The sequence below is a fragment of the Anopheles darlingi genome, chromosome 3 (assembly GCF_943734745.1).
Source record: "Anopheles darlingi chromosome 3, idAnoDarlMG_H_01, whole genome shotgun sequence".
NCBI lineage: Eukaryota > Metazoa > Arthropoda > Insecta > Diptera > Culicidae > Anopheles > Anopheles darlingi.
The window spans coordinates 19,713,967-19,728,966 of record NC_064875.1 but is presented as its reverse complement, the minus strand read 5'-3'; the positions used below and the strand labels follow the sequence as shown (position 1 = coordinate 19,728,966).

The 15,000-nt window shown below is 48.4% G+C and overlaps 3 protein-coding genes across 3 annotated transcripts; all 3 read left to right on the top strand.

The window, feature by feature from the left end:
* The first annotated feature begins 797 nt into the window (after positions 1–797).
* LOC125957146 (zinc carboxypeptidase-like) lies at positions 798–2,320 on the top strand. Its single transcript, XM_049689632.1, has 4 exons — positions 798–1,575; positions 1,643–1,842; positions 1,920–2,004; positions 2,080–2,320. The coding sequence occupies exons 1-4, from the start codon at positions 798–800 to the stop codon at positions 2,271–2,273; spliced, it is 1,257 nt and encodes a 418-aa protein (XP_049545589.1). The 3' UTR covers positions 2,274–2,320.
* Positions 2,321–3,177: 857 nt separating this feature from the next.
* On the top strand, positions 3,178–4,636 carry LOC125957147 (zinc carboxypeptidase-like). Its single transcript, XM_049689633.1, has 4 exons — positions 3,178–3,937; positions 4,008–4,207; positions 4,290–4,374; positions 4,443–4,636. The coding sequence occupies exons 1-4, from the start codon at positions 3,178–3,180 to the stop codon at positions 4,634–4,636; spliced, it is 1,239 nt and encodes a 412-aa protein (XP_049545590.1).
* Positions 4,637–8,164: 3,528 nt separating this feature from the next.
* On the top strand, positions 8,165–9,668 carry LOC125953689 (pickpocket protein 28-like). The gene is made up of 2 exons (XM_049683399.1): positions 8,165–8,715; positions 8,780–9,668. The coding sequence occupies exons 1-2, from the start codon at positions 8,165–8,167 to the stop codon at positions 9,666–9,668; spliced, it is 1,440 nt and encodes a 479-aa protein (XP_049539356.1).
* The last annotated feature ends 5,332 nt before the right edge of the window (positions 9,669–15,000 follow it).

The window sequence follows — 15,000 nt, the reverse complement described above, 5'->3', positions numbered from 1 at the left end:
CGTCCCGCACAGTAGGCTAGCGTAAACGGTTTAATATGGCCGGTGGAAAAGGGCTTCGCCTCGTCTTGGAGCGCTACGAGTGGCTAGGGATTTTTTTTCCTGTAAAAGGAGGAGCAGATTCCGCTGGTGAATTGAGGCTCGAAGAAACTTTTATGGTGTCTTATCATTTTCATTGCATTACATGCCGTGCCCAGAGCAGCCGGAGAGTACGACAGGGCGCACATCAAGGCACGATGGCATGCTCGAGAAGAGCACTTCAGGGCCGGAGTGCTGGAGGTCGGGAGTATGAGGGGCGAACACAATTTACTGTAAAATTTACCAAATGGATCCACCGATAAGATAAGTGGCTCAGAGGATAAAAGAAATGCCAACGATTGGCATGTCGGTAGCGCTCGCTTAGGGGACACCGATGCACACATGCCAGCGTGCTCGTCTATTGTCGAAGCGGTTCCAGGTTTTTTAATGTTCCCATATTTTTAATGAAGTACCGCATATGAAATCTGTGCTGAAATTGCTTGTGCGTTTGTACTGTACTGTAAGAAGGAAGAATCTAATGCTGAGAAGAATCACAGAATTCTGCTTATCATTTCCGTGGCTGGTTAGGCGTCTATCGGTAGCATTAGGTCGATAGTTGCGCTGTCCATTGTCTTGCTATCATTAGAAAAGGGGAACACACAATGCACATGGATGAAGGCGAATGATTTGACGAGTAACGATAAGACTCGACGATCAAGGCAGGTCAATCTGACCTACCTCACAAGCTGAGCTACTCGATGCTTGTCTGAACAGTTATCAAAATGGCACCGTTAAGAGCAGTTGGTTTAGTGCTATGTAGTCTGTTCGTGGTGGCTTTAATAGTCACGCAGGTTCAAGCAGAGCCTGCACGCTATGACAACTACCGTGTGTACAAGGTTTCGATCGAGCGAGTTGATCAACTGGAACTGCTGCAGCTCATCGAGCAACGGCCAGATGGCTATACCTTCCTCAGTGATCCGGTCCACCTCAATACCGCGGTCAAGCTGGTGGTCCCACCCCATAAAATGGCTGAGTTCGAGGAGCTCACCGAGCGCTTTGAGCTGAAGGCGACCTTGGCCTTCGACAACCTGCAGGCCGTGATCGAGCAGCAGATGAAGGGACGCCGTGAAACGTTCGGCTGGACTGCGTACCATCCTCTGGAGGATATTTACGCCTGGCTCGATACATTGATCGCTGAATATCCGGGTATCGTAACGCCGATCGTTGCAGGAGAAACCTATGAAGGACGTCAGATTCGGGGCGTCAAGGTGTCGTACAAGGCTGGTAATCCAGCGATCTTCACCGAGGGAACGATTCACGCACGCGAGTGGATCAGTGCCGCTACGGTGACGTTTGTTTTGAACGAGCTGCTGACCTCGCAGAACGCAGAAGTGCGTAACATTGCCGAAAACTACGATTGGTATGTGGTGCCCGTTGCGAATCCAGATGGTTACGTCTACACTCACACTACTACGCGGTTGTGGCGTAAGACACGGTCTCAACAGAATGTCCTTTGTTTCGGTGTCGATCCGAACCGTAACTGGGATTTCAAGTTCAATCGTAAGTCACGGTTTTTAATGTCTGAATCTTGAATGTCTGGCTGTAATAAGCGTCTTCGTCATTACAGAGGGTGGAACTTCGGTCATCCCTTGTGCGGACACCTTCTCCGGGCCATCGCCATTCTCGGAGATCGAGACCCGCACGCTATCGGCTTACATCAGCACCATCCCGAACCTGTCGACGTATCTCGACTTCCACTCATCCGGTCAGCTGCTGATGGTACCGTATGGCCACACAACGGAGCCACTTGATAACTACAATGAGCTGGTAAGTTTCGCTTATCTCTCGTTGGTCACAATTCAGCGTCTAGATTGCCTCAATGTGTTTGATATGATTGCTTTTAGATGGACATTGGCAGGAAGGCCATCGCCAAGCTTCGGGAGCGCCACGGTAGCGTCTATCAGGTGGGAAACATCGCGGAAATTATCTGTGAGTATCGAGTAGATTAGGGACAATTACAATCACATACGCTGATACCCCGATTGCCTTCCTTTCCACTGCTAGATGTCGCCTCGGGAAGCAGTTTGGACTGGGTTAAGGGAACTCTGCAGACACCGCTTACCTTTGCGTACGAGCTGCGCGACACCGGCGAGTATGGATTCCTGCTGCCTCCGGATCAGATCATTGCCACCGCCGAAGAAACGCTTGACTCCATTATCGTCATCCTGGAAGAAGGCAAAGCCTTGGGATACCATTGAGTCACTCTTGTCGTACCAAAGCAAAGTCGAAATATATCCCTGGAATTCAAACACTACGACTAGAAGGCTTCTCATTTATTGTCCTTTCGCTGTAGCAGTGGAAACAGATTTTTTCCCCGATTTTTATGATTAATGAGCCCTCGTGCTCAAAAGCGGAAGCCTCTTGATTTCGTGTTTTTTTTGTGCTGTAGCAACAGAGGGCTCAGCATATTTGTGTATCCCTTACAGAAGCCACCATATGGGAGGGACGAACACACTCCGGGTGGTCTGGGTAGCGATAGTGAGTAGGGAAGTAAAAGTACGAGGAAGACCATTTTATCCATGCTGTTTGCCTGGTTCGAGGGGTTAATTGTAACCCAGTTGCCCGGTTTTTCTCCACATACCGGCCCTTTACCCTTCAAAAGAACTCGTGGAAAGCGGGGCTTTGAGTTGACTGATTGGCGCATTCCTAGGGCTCGGCATTGGAAGGCCAGAGAGAGAACGCAAAAAAGTGAATCCGAGTAAGGATAATTGTTGACATTTGGGTAATTTATGGTAACAATTATGCATAATTGTGTGTACTGGCGATAGCTGGTAGCCAGCGGGCATTAGGTGCAACATACTGTGCCGTTCGCGAAGAAAGAGCCTCGTATGACGCCGCTGATTGTGTTTAGTGCGGTGCTATTATAGCGGCATGAAGATAATCCAATCGCGACACTAATTGCTGAAACACCAGGGCGGCCGTGCAATCGACAATTAGGTTAAGACGTCAGCGATAATAGAGCTCTTTGAAGGAGCGTCTTTTTGGATTTCCCTCTACGTTAACAACCCGGAATGATCGCCAGATAATCCCATATCTCCTCTATATAGCTCTATAAAACCAGACCAAAAGCTCCAAAATCCTCCAGTTTTGTGTAACGGCAGCATGAAGATCAGTCTGGTGTGTCTTGTGTTGGCCCTGGTTGGGGCAGCGGTCGCCGAGAAGGCCCGCTACGACAACTACCGCCTTTACCAGGTCCGTATCGCAACCGAAAGCCAGCTGCAGCTGCTGCAGGCGATCGAACAGTACCCCGATGGTTACCGATTCTGGAGTGAACCGGTGAAGGTTGGAACCGAGGTGCTGCTGGTTGTGCCACCGCACCAACGGGGACACTTTGCCGAGCTCCGGGCTAAGCATGGTCTACGGGTGAGGCTGCAAAGCGAGAACCTGCAGCAGCTGTTCGACGATGAAGCACGCCGTGGTGTGCGCAAGGATACGTTCGGTTGGACGGCTTATTACCGCACGGATGAGATCAACAACTGGCTCGATGGTCTGGTGGCGTCCTATCCGGGTGTCGTGACTCCGCTGAACGTCGGTAACTCCTACGAGGGACGTCCCATCAAGGGTGTTAAGGTGTCGTACAAGGCGGGCAACAAGGCCGTCTTCCTGGAGGGTTTGATTCATGCACGCGAGTGGGTCAGCGGTGCGACCGTTACCTGGGTACTGAACGAGCTGCTCACCTCCAGTGACCCGAAGGTGCGTCAAATTGCGGAGAACTTCGATTGGTATGTGTTCCCGGTGACCAATCCGGATGGTTATGAGTATACCCATACCACCGACCGTCAGTGGCGCAAAACTCGATCGGTTGCGAGCAGTCTGTGCCGTGGAGCGGATCCAAACCGTAACTGGGGATACAACTTTATGCGTAAGTATGCGCTTGGAGATGTTCGGAGGTTGCTGGAAACCCGTAAACCAAGAGAAATGTGTCATTCCAGAGGGAGGTGCATCGAGCGTACCCTGCTCGGATACCTTTGCCGGAGCGAGTGCGTTCTCTGAGGTCGAGACGCGCCAGCTGTCCGATTACATTGCCACGCTGGACAACATGAGCACGTACCTGGCGTTCCATGCCTACTCGCAGCTGCTGCTCATCCCCTATGGACACACGACAGCCCGTCTCGATAACTACGATGAAACGGTAAGGTCTTTACTCGCGCATTTCTTATCTTCATTGTTGCACAAGATAAGACTCTCTGAGATATTCCATATCTCTTCGCTAGATGGCGATTGGTACGAAGGCAATCAACAAGCTTAGCGAACGCTTCGGAACGACATACAGAATTGGAAACATTGCGGAAGCGATTTGTAAGTAGCAGATTGACCACCTGAAAGCCTGGAGGACCCTGCAATATATGTTTCATTTTACTTCACAGATGTCGCATCGGGAGGTAGTATCGATTGGGTAAAGGGTGTCCTACGTACTCCCTTGGTCTACGCGTATGAGCTGCGCGATTTGGGACGATTCGGATTCGTACTGCCGCCGGACCAGATTATCCCGACCGCACAGGAGACGCTCGATTCCATCATCGTCATCCTGGAGGAGGGTGCCGTCTATGGATATCATTGAGTAGGAACGATTCAATTACAATAAAAAAACGGTAATTTCTCAGATTCTCTTCTGATCCAAGCAGGCTAAATACAGGATTCATTTTGAAATTGAATTCCCAAGTTAAGTTTGACATTTTCTAACCAACGCCTACCAAGCTTCAGCGAATGGTTCTTTTTCCAAATATCAAAGTTGAGATAAAATGACAAATAAATCCTAAATCCTCATCCTGGCTCATCACAAACCAGGTCCGGGGTGTCGAATGCCGCGCCCCAATCAAGTTCCGCATTCAATGTAGGTGAAAGCTTTCGCGCTACTGGCTAGCCCTGCGCATGTGTACTGGCGCCACGAACCCGTGACACGTGGTAGGGTAGAGACGAGAAACACTACACGCCGCCAATCACTTTCCTCGAGCTCGCGAACAGGTCGACTGGACGGAGTGGGCGCAAAGTGGAGCACCGATTTCCGGAATGCCCGGTTTGGCGCAGCCTTGTGCAGCTTCGCCCCCGAGAGAAAGAGAGAGATAGAGAGAGAGAGAGCGGGACTATATACTCGAGAAGCCGAAGCCCGCAAAATCTCCGCCCTGCTACATATTTTATGTGCTGCTTCCTGGTCGCAAGGAAGGAAGTTCGCCGCACTCGAGCAATGAACCTGGGCGGCAACGTGGGCAGTGTCTTGTAAAAAAAGCTTCCTTTTTGCGTTATTTTTTCGATCGAAACTCGAGGGTCCCAAGTTACTGTCCCCCGGAAGAACATAAAGCCCCGGGGCGCATTGAAGGTGTGTTCCATGTTCGGCGAATACACGCCCCCTTGTGTTTTGTGCCACGAGAGCTGTTGGAAGGATATGCTTGACAGTAATTGGGAGACTTAGCAAAGGTTTTTTTTAATGGTAAAGAGGATTTTTGATGCCAATGCACCATTCCATTATATGCGAGTTGATGGTTCAACTACTTTCAGATGAAGGTAGTTCTGCAATGTCCTAAAAAACGGATATTTTAAAGATTGTTCAACGACTCAAAGCTAATGTCCCACGAGAAGAATCACGAGAATGCTTCTTCATGCCATGCGTTTTGCTGGCTCAAAGATCTCTGTTGAGACGAGTCGGTGCCAATCGATAACGCTAGCTGACGGCCGAGCCGAACACGAGCCAAGGAGGAGGTCCTCACATGCTAAACATGTCGTATATATGCAAAACAAATGGTTGCTTGGCACGGTTAATAATTTAAATGGATGGTTTCATCATTAATATAAATGATCCGAGTGAGAATTGCGGCACCCTCGACCTCGCCTCGACGGCCCTCGCCTCGAAGAAGTGGGTCCTGTGCGAGCTCTGTGTACTTCAACCCACACGCCAAGCCTTGTTGTGTCTCGCACTCGACCTCGAAGGTGACAGAAGGGATTGCTTAAAGCACGAGCAAATCACAACAGCATGCCTTTAACCCCTTTCTGTGCACCGTGCGCTGTGATAATGATGAATGGCAAACCCGGTGTTCCTTCCAGAAGTCTCCTTTAACCCCTTTTTTGCCTCAAAAGCCTTTTGCCTGTCTAGCAAGCGTGTGTATGTGTGCGTGCGTGCGAGATCGTGCAAATGGAGCGTTCATATGCGACTCATTTTAATTATGGTTTCGGGCAAGGGTAGGTACTGGGTGCAGCCGCAAGAGACTGGCAGATCTAGCTTCTGAGCAAACCACCCCGATTCCGCTCACTCTAGGTTCATCGTCATCAGTCCGTCGTCCTCTATCGCTATCGTGCGATGGCGCGTTAAACAAATTGCAAAGAAATTTCCCACCGGATTAACGGTCGCCCCAAAAGGGGGAACTGTGCCGCCACGAACGACGCAGACGGTGGCAGGATGGCAAGGAATCCGGGGTGGCTGGGAGCAAATGAAATGACTTCGACACATTGCGGTCGTCGGTATCACCGCACCAGTCGCTGGGCGGCCGGAAAAGAAATTAAGTACAACGGCACCCGCTGCCCGAATGCGAAACGAAATCGTTTCATTACCGGGAATCGGGTTTTCCGGGGAATGGGGGGGGGGGGGGATTGCGGAACGTCGAGTCCTAAATTGCATTTTGGTCCATCATGGCGGAGCTTGAGAATATGATTTCAAGCTTCAAGGATTCGGCCCATTCGCCAATGGGCCAGTGAAGGACGTAAAGATATTTTTTTCCAAGAACTAGTTAAAGATCAAGGATGGATATGGTATGAAGAGTAGGGCGTATCGTTAGTCGAGTGTGGGATAATCAACTTCATCTACAACATTATCAACCTCATCTCATCTGGGTTGCTGTAACAGTCCGTGTAGTTTGACTAAAGCGACCCACACACGCTCAATATTATACATCAATAATTATTATGCAGAAATGGAGTTTAATTGACGTATTGTTTTATTGATCATCTGTAGACAGATGAGTCGGTTGCTTTGAAAATTTCAAGACTTAGGCAATTGGTATGATCCGAAATAATCAGATAAAAGGAACTAAAAAAATAAAAATTGATATTTCTATGATATTTCCGAAATAACACAAACAATTATGCTCTACCATTTTAGTTAAAATATTTTATATCACACAGACCACGTGAATATATTTTCAGATTTCTGAAAATCTTAATTTTTTCACAGGTGCTGCAATGTGGTCTACACACGATCAATTATTTAAAGTCATTCAAATTGCATGCAAAGATTGATGTATATTATTTACCGTGTGTGAGCTACTTATATTTGAATATAATGATTTTAGAAATTTTTATTTTGATTTCCATGAAAAGTGTACTAGATCTTTGGAACTATAATAAAAGTAAAGTTAAACAAGATTATATTTTTAATATCTTTAAATAATTTAACAAAACTCAACAATTTCAAACATGGTATAGTATGTATCTAGGGAGTTTTGTAAGGTTGGAGACGGTCAATTTAAAAAGAATTTTTGCTCTCCAACGTCGATATGACGTCTTTTCCTCTTTAGACCGTCTCGTCAGCAGTGGAGCTGGAAATTGAACCCGAAATTGGTAATCAGCTTGATGTCAGCATTGATTAATGAATCGATGATCGAATTATTAATGATTCAGTAGCCTAGACTAGACTAGGGGTAGACTTCGCGTCCCTTGCCTTTACCGGCCGCACGATGGACGAATGATGAAGTATCGAGGAAATGACTTTATCGCAGGAAAAAATGGATTATTTGCCGACCAGAATTTTCATGCAGGAGCCAATAATTTGGCAAATACTTAACCATAAACGACAAAAAAATAATAAAATAAAAATAAAAAAAACCCAATCCCCTCTCGATAGGCGTGTGCATTATCGACGATGATGAACTCATCCAGTTGATGTTGACTGACTGACTGACTCGATGTGTGTTTACGATTCTAATTAGCATTAACACTCCTGCTCCACGGGTCACTCGAAGGACGAACTGTGATAAGATCGCTACGGGCGTGTGAAGGGTGTGCTACCTTCGCGCGGTGCTATGATGGTAGCCCCTACGAAAAGGACAGTCTCATCCATCATCGTGTCATTAGTGGCAGTTCTGTTGTGGCCTCGGTCACGATGGAAAATGTAACGCTCAGTAAAGAGCATGAAACCGACGAAGGAATCGGTCTCCCCACAAAGGAGAACACCATCCAAGGTACTGTCCCGGACGCCACAGCAGCAGCAGCAGCAGAGCGTCATAATGACGCAGGAATTCTGGCGGATTACCTACGCAACAGCACCTTCCCACTGCTCCGCAACGCGCTGACACCGGAACTGAGGACTCCCTTCAAGATATTCTGGCTCGGTGTAATGGTTTGCCTGAGTGGTGTGCTCGGTTTCACGGTGATGGTAAACGTTGAACGGTTGAAGGATCCCTCGAACGTGCTGATTGAACGTGCCGAAAGGGCATTACCGATATGGAGCGTACCGTTTCCCGGTGTTACGATCTGCCCACGAAAGGGTGAAGGATGTGGGGAGCGGCGTTTGGATGAGATTTGTGAATCGATTTGCTGGAAAGATTCGTGCACTAACCGGTGTGAGGAGCTGCTCGATCCAGTGCGAACGGAGAGAGGTATCTGCTATACTTTCAACGGAGTTTCTGGGGAGCAGATCTTCAACAAAGACAGGTAAGTGCGTTATTTTGGTCCCAAGAACTCTTCTAGAAAGACTAAATAAATGTATTTTTTACAGAGTTATCAACTTGAAACAGCTTTCAAATGGTACCAGAGCGATCAAGAATTGGGACTTTCTGCGAGGAGTGCAAGTAATCAACAGTGTTCTCGTGAAGCAGTACCCGAACGCGGCACAGGGCCTATCTGGTCGCTACCGATTGAAGATGGTTCTCACAAGCACCCAGAACGATACGGAAAACTGTGTCAATCCAACGATCGATGTCCACATCCACTCACCAATAGATTTCCCATTCAAAACCAACAAACCGCTCTCGTTGAGCAGTGGCTCACAGGCGCACCTTACCGTGCAACCGAATATGATCAGAACACAGCGATACCTGAAGTACTTTACCGCATCCATGACCGGTTGCTACTCGCAGAACCAGAACCCTCTGCAGCTGTTCTCCATCTACACTCCGAACAACTGCGAGCTAGAGTGTCACACGACGCTGTACCACGAAAAACGAGGCTGCGTTTTTGAGCACATGCCGAGGGCTAACGGTACCTTACAGTGTAGCAACAGCACCTTTCGACCCTACGACATCCTCGATAAGAACGCGATGACTCGAATGCGCACCGAAGGAATTCCGCGATCACAGTACTTCCGTAGGGCCTGCAATTGTCTACCGGCTTGTGTGGATTACACATACAGTTACGAGACCCGTATGCTACGCAATCCGGAACTAGACAGTGACTCTTTGTTTGGTAACGAAACGGAAGGACTCACGTCGGAGCTGACGGTAGAGTTCGGTGAGGATCACTTCTATCCCTCGGTAAGGAGTATCCGATACGGTTTGCTAGACTTCCTCGCCGACGGTGGCGGGTTGGTGGCCCTCTTTTTAGGTTGCTCTGTGGTCACGCTGCTAGAGCTGCTGTTCTTTTGCTTCATTAAACCTGCAATGTCGTGAACAGTTGTGTGTGAAAACTTGTCCTAATAAAGTCTCCTTATCCGGAAGTTAATTTGAAAATCTCAAAGTTTAATACGAGGTTTTTTGGCGAGGCCACAAAAACGGTTCCTTCTTTCACTTCATTTGGTGCTGCACTTTAACCAAACCGCTATGAATACCATATGAGCGGGAAAATGACCCTCTACCCTTTGACTCTCGGCTTTATTCGGTCATCAAAACTCGTTATCAGCCTAATGGATGACGCGTCCCATATCAATAAACCCGCTTTCAACCGTAACCCCCCGCTCGCTTTTTGTGGGCTGCATTCTACACACACACACACACGGACGGACGCGGGGACACGTGGGACAAACCACCAGACGGGCAGCTCGTACGAGTAAAACGATGCCTTTAAAGTAAAAAGGACAACCAGCGGTCGATCCACGGAGTCAGAGCGCTTAACCGAAAACCAAAACCAAAAACCGGACACCCCGGATAGACTCCCACAAGCCACCTTTTCCTCCTCCTGCTCGTTAGCAGCACTCGAGGCTAGCTACTCGAGTAGCTCGAGCACCATATGGGTGGACATAAGAAGGCAGATAGCGGCGCTCTGCACCGTCAGGCCTACGATCGAAAGGACCGCTTTAACATCGAATTTATTTTAAAATAAAACGCAAACCCCTTCCTCATCGGCCTGGATGACCTTTTACCCGTGTCTAATGGAAGGGTAAAACCGTGTGTGTGTGTATGCGGTACTCACTTTCGTCATCATCTTCTTCAAAGGACACCAAAGGATGGGCGCACGCTCTCTCCCTCTCTATCGACGGTCAAGCCGTTCAAGGCTCATTTTCGTGGGCACATAAAAGTAATAAGGATAATAAATAATTTTATAACCTTTTCCTCCCCCCCCCCTCCTTGCACAGTTTCGCATCCCTTTTCCTTTTCCCCTGTTGGAGACCACCACGACCAGCATGAGCTGGATGTCACCCGCAATCGCTATAGCGCTCTAGAGGAGCAGCAGCAGCAGCAGCAGTAGTAGTAGCATCAGAGCATAAATCTCAATTTACTGATTCCAGCACAGTTCATACTGAACTGGAACTGGATTATGGGTTTTCGGCTACGTGCTACTAACCCCTAGCCCGGTGTCGCACTCTCTGCGTTGTTTTGAATGGTTTGTCGGTGTGTGTTGTTGGGATGTTGGCAAAAATGGTTAACCTTGGTCACCGCCAATGTACCTACGGATCCATTTGCCGTTTGCCAAATGAGCTGACGCCTTGGCTGGCTGGCAGTATGAAGAGAAAATCTCATTTCGAGGGCACATCGTCATCGTTTATTATAAATTGTGCTGCGAGAGTTCAACATGGTCCATGTAGCAGCGGCCTCGGTAGCAGCAGCAGCAGCAGCAGCAGCAGCAGACCATCAACCAACTGGTCAACGGATTCGGGTTCATCAACCAACTTCTCGGGTTGGATGTTTCCTCCTCTCCCCAGGGGAGTTGACGCCACAGCGGAGCGACGAGGACCATGGAGTTTGAAGGAAGAGTTAAGTTAAAGATTCCGTTTGAAGGATGTGCGGTGGAGGAAGAGGATCCTCTGTCTGTTTTCCATTACATTCCGTGGGGTGTGTGGGGGGTATTCCGGCGAGAGGAAAGCGGTGAAAGCCAATTATCGAAGAACATGAGCATGCATGGAATGACCTCAGCTGGGTGTTTTGCGTTGTGTAAGCATCTCTCGCCGAGGTCCCTGGGTTTGAGTAATGCCGAATGTGTGTGTGTGTGTGGTCTGTTTGGTCAAGGGGAAAATTGCTTTATAAAACCCACGGAGAAGGACGGTCGGAAAACACAAACACATGCAGGTCGTTCGTTTGTTTGTATTTTAAATTGGATGATCAGCGGTCAAGGAGAAAACGTATTTGAGGTCGAAAGGATTGTCCACAGAAAAGCACAAGTTGCTGGCATCCTTTAGGCTTTAAGGTGGACAGTGTCGGAACTCCTGAATATCGAATTCCTGTACCTGTGCGTGTGTGAGAGCACGTGAGCACATTCCGGAACATGATCGAACCATCTCCCCTTCATAAATATGCTTTCCGAAATATCAATTAAATAATTGTGTTGAGCAAATTATGCAAATTCCGCTCAGCTTAGCAGTTAATGCAACCAGCGACGGCGCTGCTGCTCGTGCGCGCGCGCGCCAAGTGAAGGAAATTATGCGATTTTCTGCTCCATTTTGTGTGTAATGCAGCAATCGAGCAACTCGATTATGTTCTTCCGCCGCACCTGGCGCCCACTCCTGCCCGCGCAAAATGAAAAGGTTCATTGCCCGATTACCCGGAGCCGGAGATAATCCACTTATTCCAGATTGTTCAACCCGATCTCGCGAAATGCGAGTTCATGGGGTTTGCTGCCGAGAAGAACGACCGACCGCCGACTGTCGAAAATTGTAAAACCGCGAATCTGCAGAATGCCAAATTTTGCTCCCCCTCTCTCCGTCGGTACCGCGTCATTCGTTCGCGACGAAGAATAATTCAATTCGCGGATTTGATTCAATTAGGTCCTGCGCCGCGTGGTGGTTCACTTAGTCGACGACGACCACGACTAGTGCGACGAGCTCGATGTCAATTTCTCGTGGATTTTGGTCCTTTTTTGCTGTGGGACGCGCGATGGAGGCGAGTGCGACCTTTGCGAGTCGCGCGACGCTGCACGTCATTTGGGGCCAAACTCCCAAGCCTAATTCTGGCCGAGGGGGGGGGGGGGGCACACGCGCCATCCGATCCGGTGCTTCTTGTGACCGTAGCCGTCAGGTGCACACTCCCCCCTCCGAAAACCCTACGACGTCAATACGAGAGACGTGGCGTAATTTGTTAAAATTGACTCTCCTATTCCGTGACTCCCTCGTGAGAAGTTGGCGTGTGGCCAATGTTGCGAGAACGGGGAGAAGGAGAAGGGATCAGTGCTCCTCTGGCGTGACAGCTCTTGACGGACGGGCACGGTTCGTGGTCTGGTTGGGTTAGAATTTAGAAAACGCATCCACTATCGCGGTCCCCCCGACAAGCGGACTGCTCACAGTCTCAGACTCACGGGAGTGACGCAGAAGGACCCGACGGTCTCCTCCAATTGGCCTCGCAGCTTGACCAACATCCAAATGAAAGAGCGAAAAAAAAAGAAACAAAAGCAATTCAATCAGCGGAAAACAAATATTTGACCGACCGAGAAAGGAGCAGCCGAAAATTTGTTCGAAATTGGTTGCTCACTTTGGCTTGGGTCCGCCCGGGTTTTGGACACACTCTCTTCCTCTCCCCTCTCTTCCTCCGCCTATCATGCCATGCTTCTCATTCACTTTCTTTTTCCACGGTTGGTCGCATTCCGTTTTTTCCCTTCATTTATTAATTCCAAAGCCCGTGGTGTGCAATTGTTTTTTTCAGTTCTTCTTCTTGCTGGCTGTGCTTCCGAGGGAGACAGGTTTTTTTATTCTGCTGTGGGTTGCTTTCCCTCCCCTCCCTCGGTCCACCGTGGTCGACCTGTAAATCGGTGCATATCAGTTTCCGGGGGGCCTTCACGCGCGCGTTTTTTCGTCCTCAGGACTCTGGCATGGTCCTTACGGCAGGATTAACAGTAGCAAGTGACGAATACTAGAAGCTAGTGGAGAACTTTTTTTTTATTTAGTCTTCTTCAACCAGTTTTTTTGTATGTAAACCGCTCCGCTGTAGGCCGCACGCCCGCATCGCTTCATCGCTTCCTCTCTCCATCTTTTTACCAAGCGGTTGGCGTGGTGCCAGTCCCGCGGGAAACGTTTTTACCCGTGGCAAGACAATTTAAAATTTACTTGATTATTCATGAAGTTTTTCCATGTTTTCATGAATTTCTAAGTCCTCGGTCGGTGTCGCTGCGGAATGCGAGAGCCGTGGCTGCGGATGTGTTGTTGTCACGAGGGTTTTTCACTGGTTTTTTGAGGTTAAAACTGTTAACGCAGTGGCAACCTGTCATAATGGAGGCACCAGTAGGCCGTACGGTGTGTTCAGCTGAGTGTGAGGAGCCTTTTCCGATTGGAATGATTGAAAATAAAAATTATCCTACCCAAGGGTGGAAAGTACGCCGTTTTTGTAGGACAAAGGTGTACTTTTGTCCTGGGAAAAAAGTGCGACTTTATCCCACGATTGGCAGTATGGGACGGTGTAAAAACGGCCTCGAATCGGTTCCAATCCAACCGGGGCGGTTTAGGTACTGTTTCTGAAGGGTTTGTTTTGAGAAGCAGAAAACTAATTTCAGATCATTGTATTTTTGAAACATTCTATGTATTTTAGCATATTATATATCACTTTTATAACAACACTGAATCACATTCGGGTCACAGGAAAGCGCTAAACAGCCGAGGAAACAGCTTTCAGCGATATCTTCTGTTCATCCAGAACCTTCCTTCAACATACACACTGTCAGGTTGTTCTTCGTAAACGAAATGAACTCCATGCTAAACGGCTTCTACATCATCTCCAGCATCCATTGGACTGAAAACACCGTGGAAAATGATGGACTTTAATGAATAAAACCACTTTTCTCGCTGGAGCAACTTACCGAACTGCAACCGCGCTAACACTTTGACAGGTTCACTGTGCTGTACCGATTGGACGCCGAGAACCGATGAAAAAGTCCCAAAAAAGTCGTGATTTCCTCCCAATTCCGCCATACCGATTCAAATGTCTACATGGGTAATCAAATTTGACCGTTAGAACAGTGACATCCGATGCAAATAATTCACTAACTACCGAGGGAAAGTCGATCCGTGACTTTGTGATGTGTTAATTACACTTCGCTTTGGATGAGAATTTGCTCTGTCGCCAGGCCGTCTTCTGACGCCAGGACGATAGTCTCGTGCTGTAATCGACAATCCTTATTTGCCACCGGAAGTCATCTCGTCTCTTTAATTCTGCTAGTCTTCTTTTCAGGCTTTAGCGACGATATAAATGAGCTCCGGAGAAAACTTTCCTCCTTTCACACTCCTTTCGCCATGTATGCAACAAACCACTACGGTTATAGGCCCCTTGAGAGAAAGAGAGAGAGAGAGCGAGACGAACGTTTGTCTAGTCAAACCAATCTTACCAACGGATGTGTGCAGTTCAACTATAGTATCTACTCCGGTAAACATACCGTCTACAAAACCGACAACGCATATGGCAGTTGCTAAAGCCGTTTAAGGTTATGTTTACTTACCGAACGTGGTGCCTGCGAGGTGAGGAGAGAGCCGGAAAAGCCTCGCTTGTGAAATGATGCGAAAACGGGCCGAGGGTTGCATGGCACAACGGACGACTACGGAGAGTGTGTACCAATCCGACCGACCTCTGCTGTTGGGCTGACTGCTTT

Bases quoted from the DNA above. Each gene is read 5' to 3' on its own strand.
- LOC125957146 (XM_049689632.1), top strand. From the start codon at position 798: ATGGCACCGTTAAGAGCAGTTGGTTTAGTGCTATGTAGTCTGTTCGTG. The intron at 1,576-1,642 runs GTAAGTCACGGT...TCGTCATTACAG, and splicing joins CTGGGATTTCAAGTTCAATC to AGGGTGGAACTTCGGTCATC. The intron at 1,843-1,919 runs GTAAGTTTCGCT...GATTGCTTTTAG, and splicing joins TTGATAACTACAATGAGCTG to ATGGACATTGGCAGGAAGGC.
- LOC125957147 (XM_049689633.1), top strand. From the start codon at position 3,178: ATGAAGATCAGTCTGGTGTGTCTTGTGTTGGCCCTGGTTGGGGCAGCG. The intron at 4,208-4,289 runs GTAAGGTCTTTA...TCTCTTCGCTAG, and splicing joins TCGATAACTACGATGAAACG to ATGGCGATTGGTACGAAGGC. The intron at 4,375-4,442 runs GTAAGTAGCAGA...TTTACTTCACAG, and splicing joins AAACATTGCGGAAGCGATTT to ATGTCGCATCGGGAGGTAGT.
- LOC125953689 (XM_049683399.1), top strand. From the start codon at position 8,165: ATGGAAAATGTAACGCTCAGTAAAGAGCATGAAACCGACGAAGGAATC. The intron at 8,716-8,779 runs GTAAGTGCGTTA...TATTTTTTACAG, and splicing joins CAGATCTTCAACAAAGACAG to AGTTATCAACTTGAAACAGC.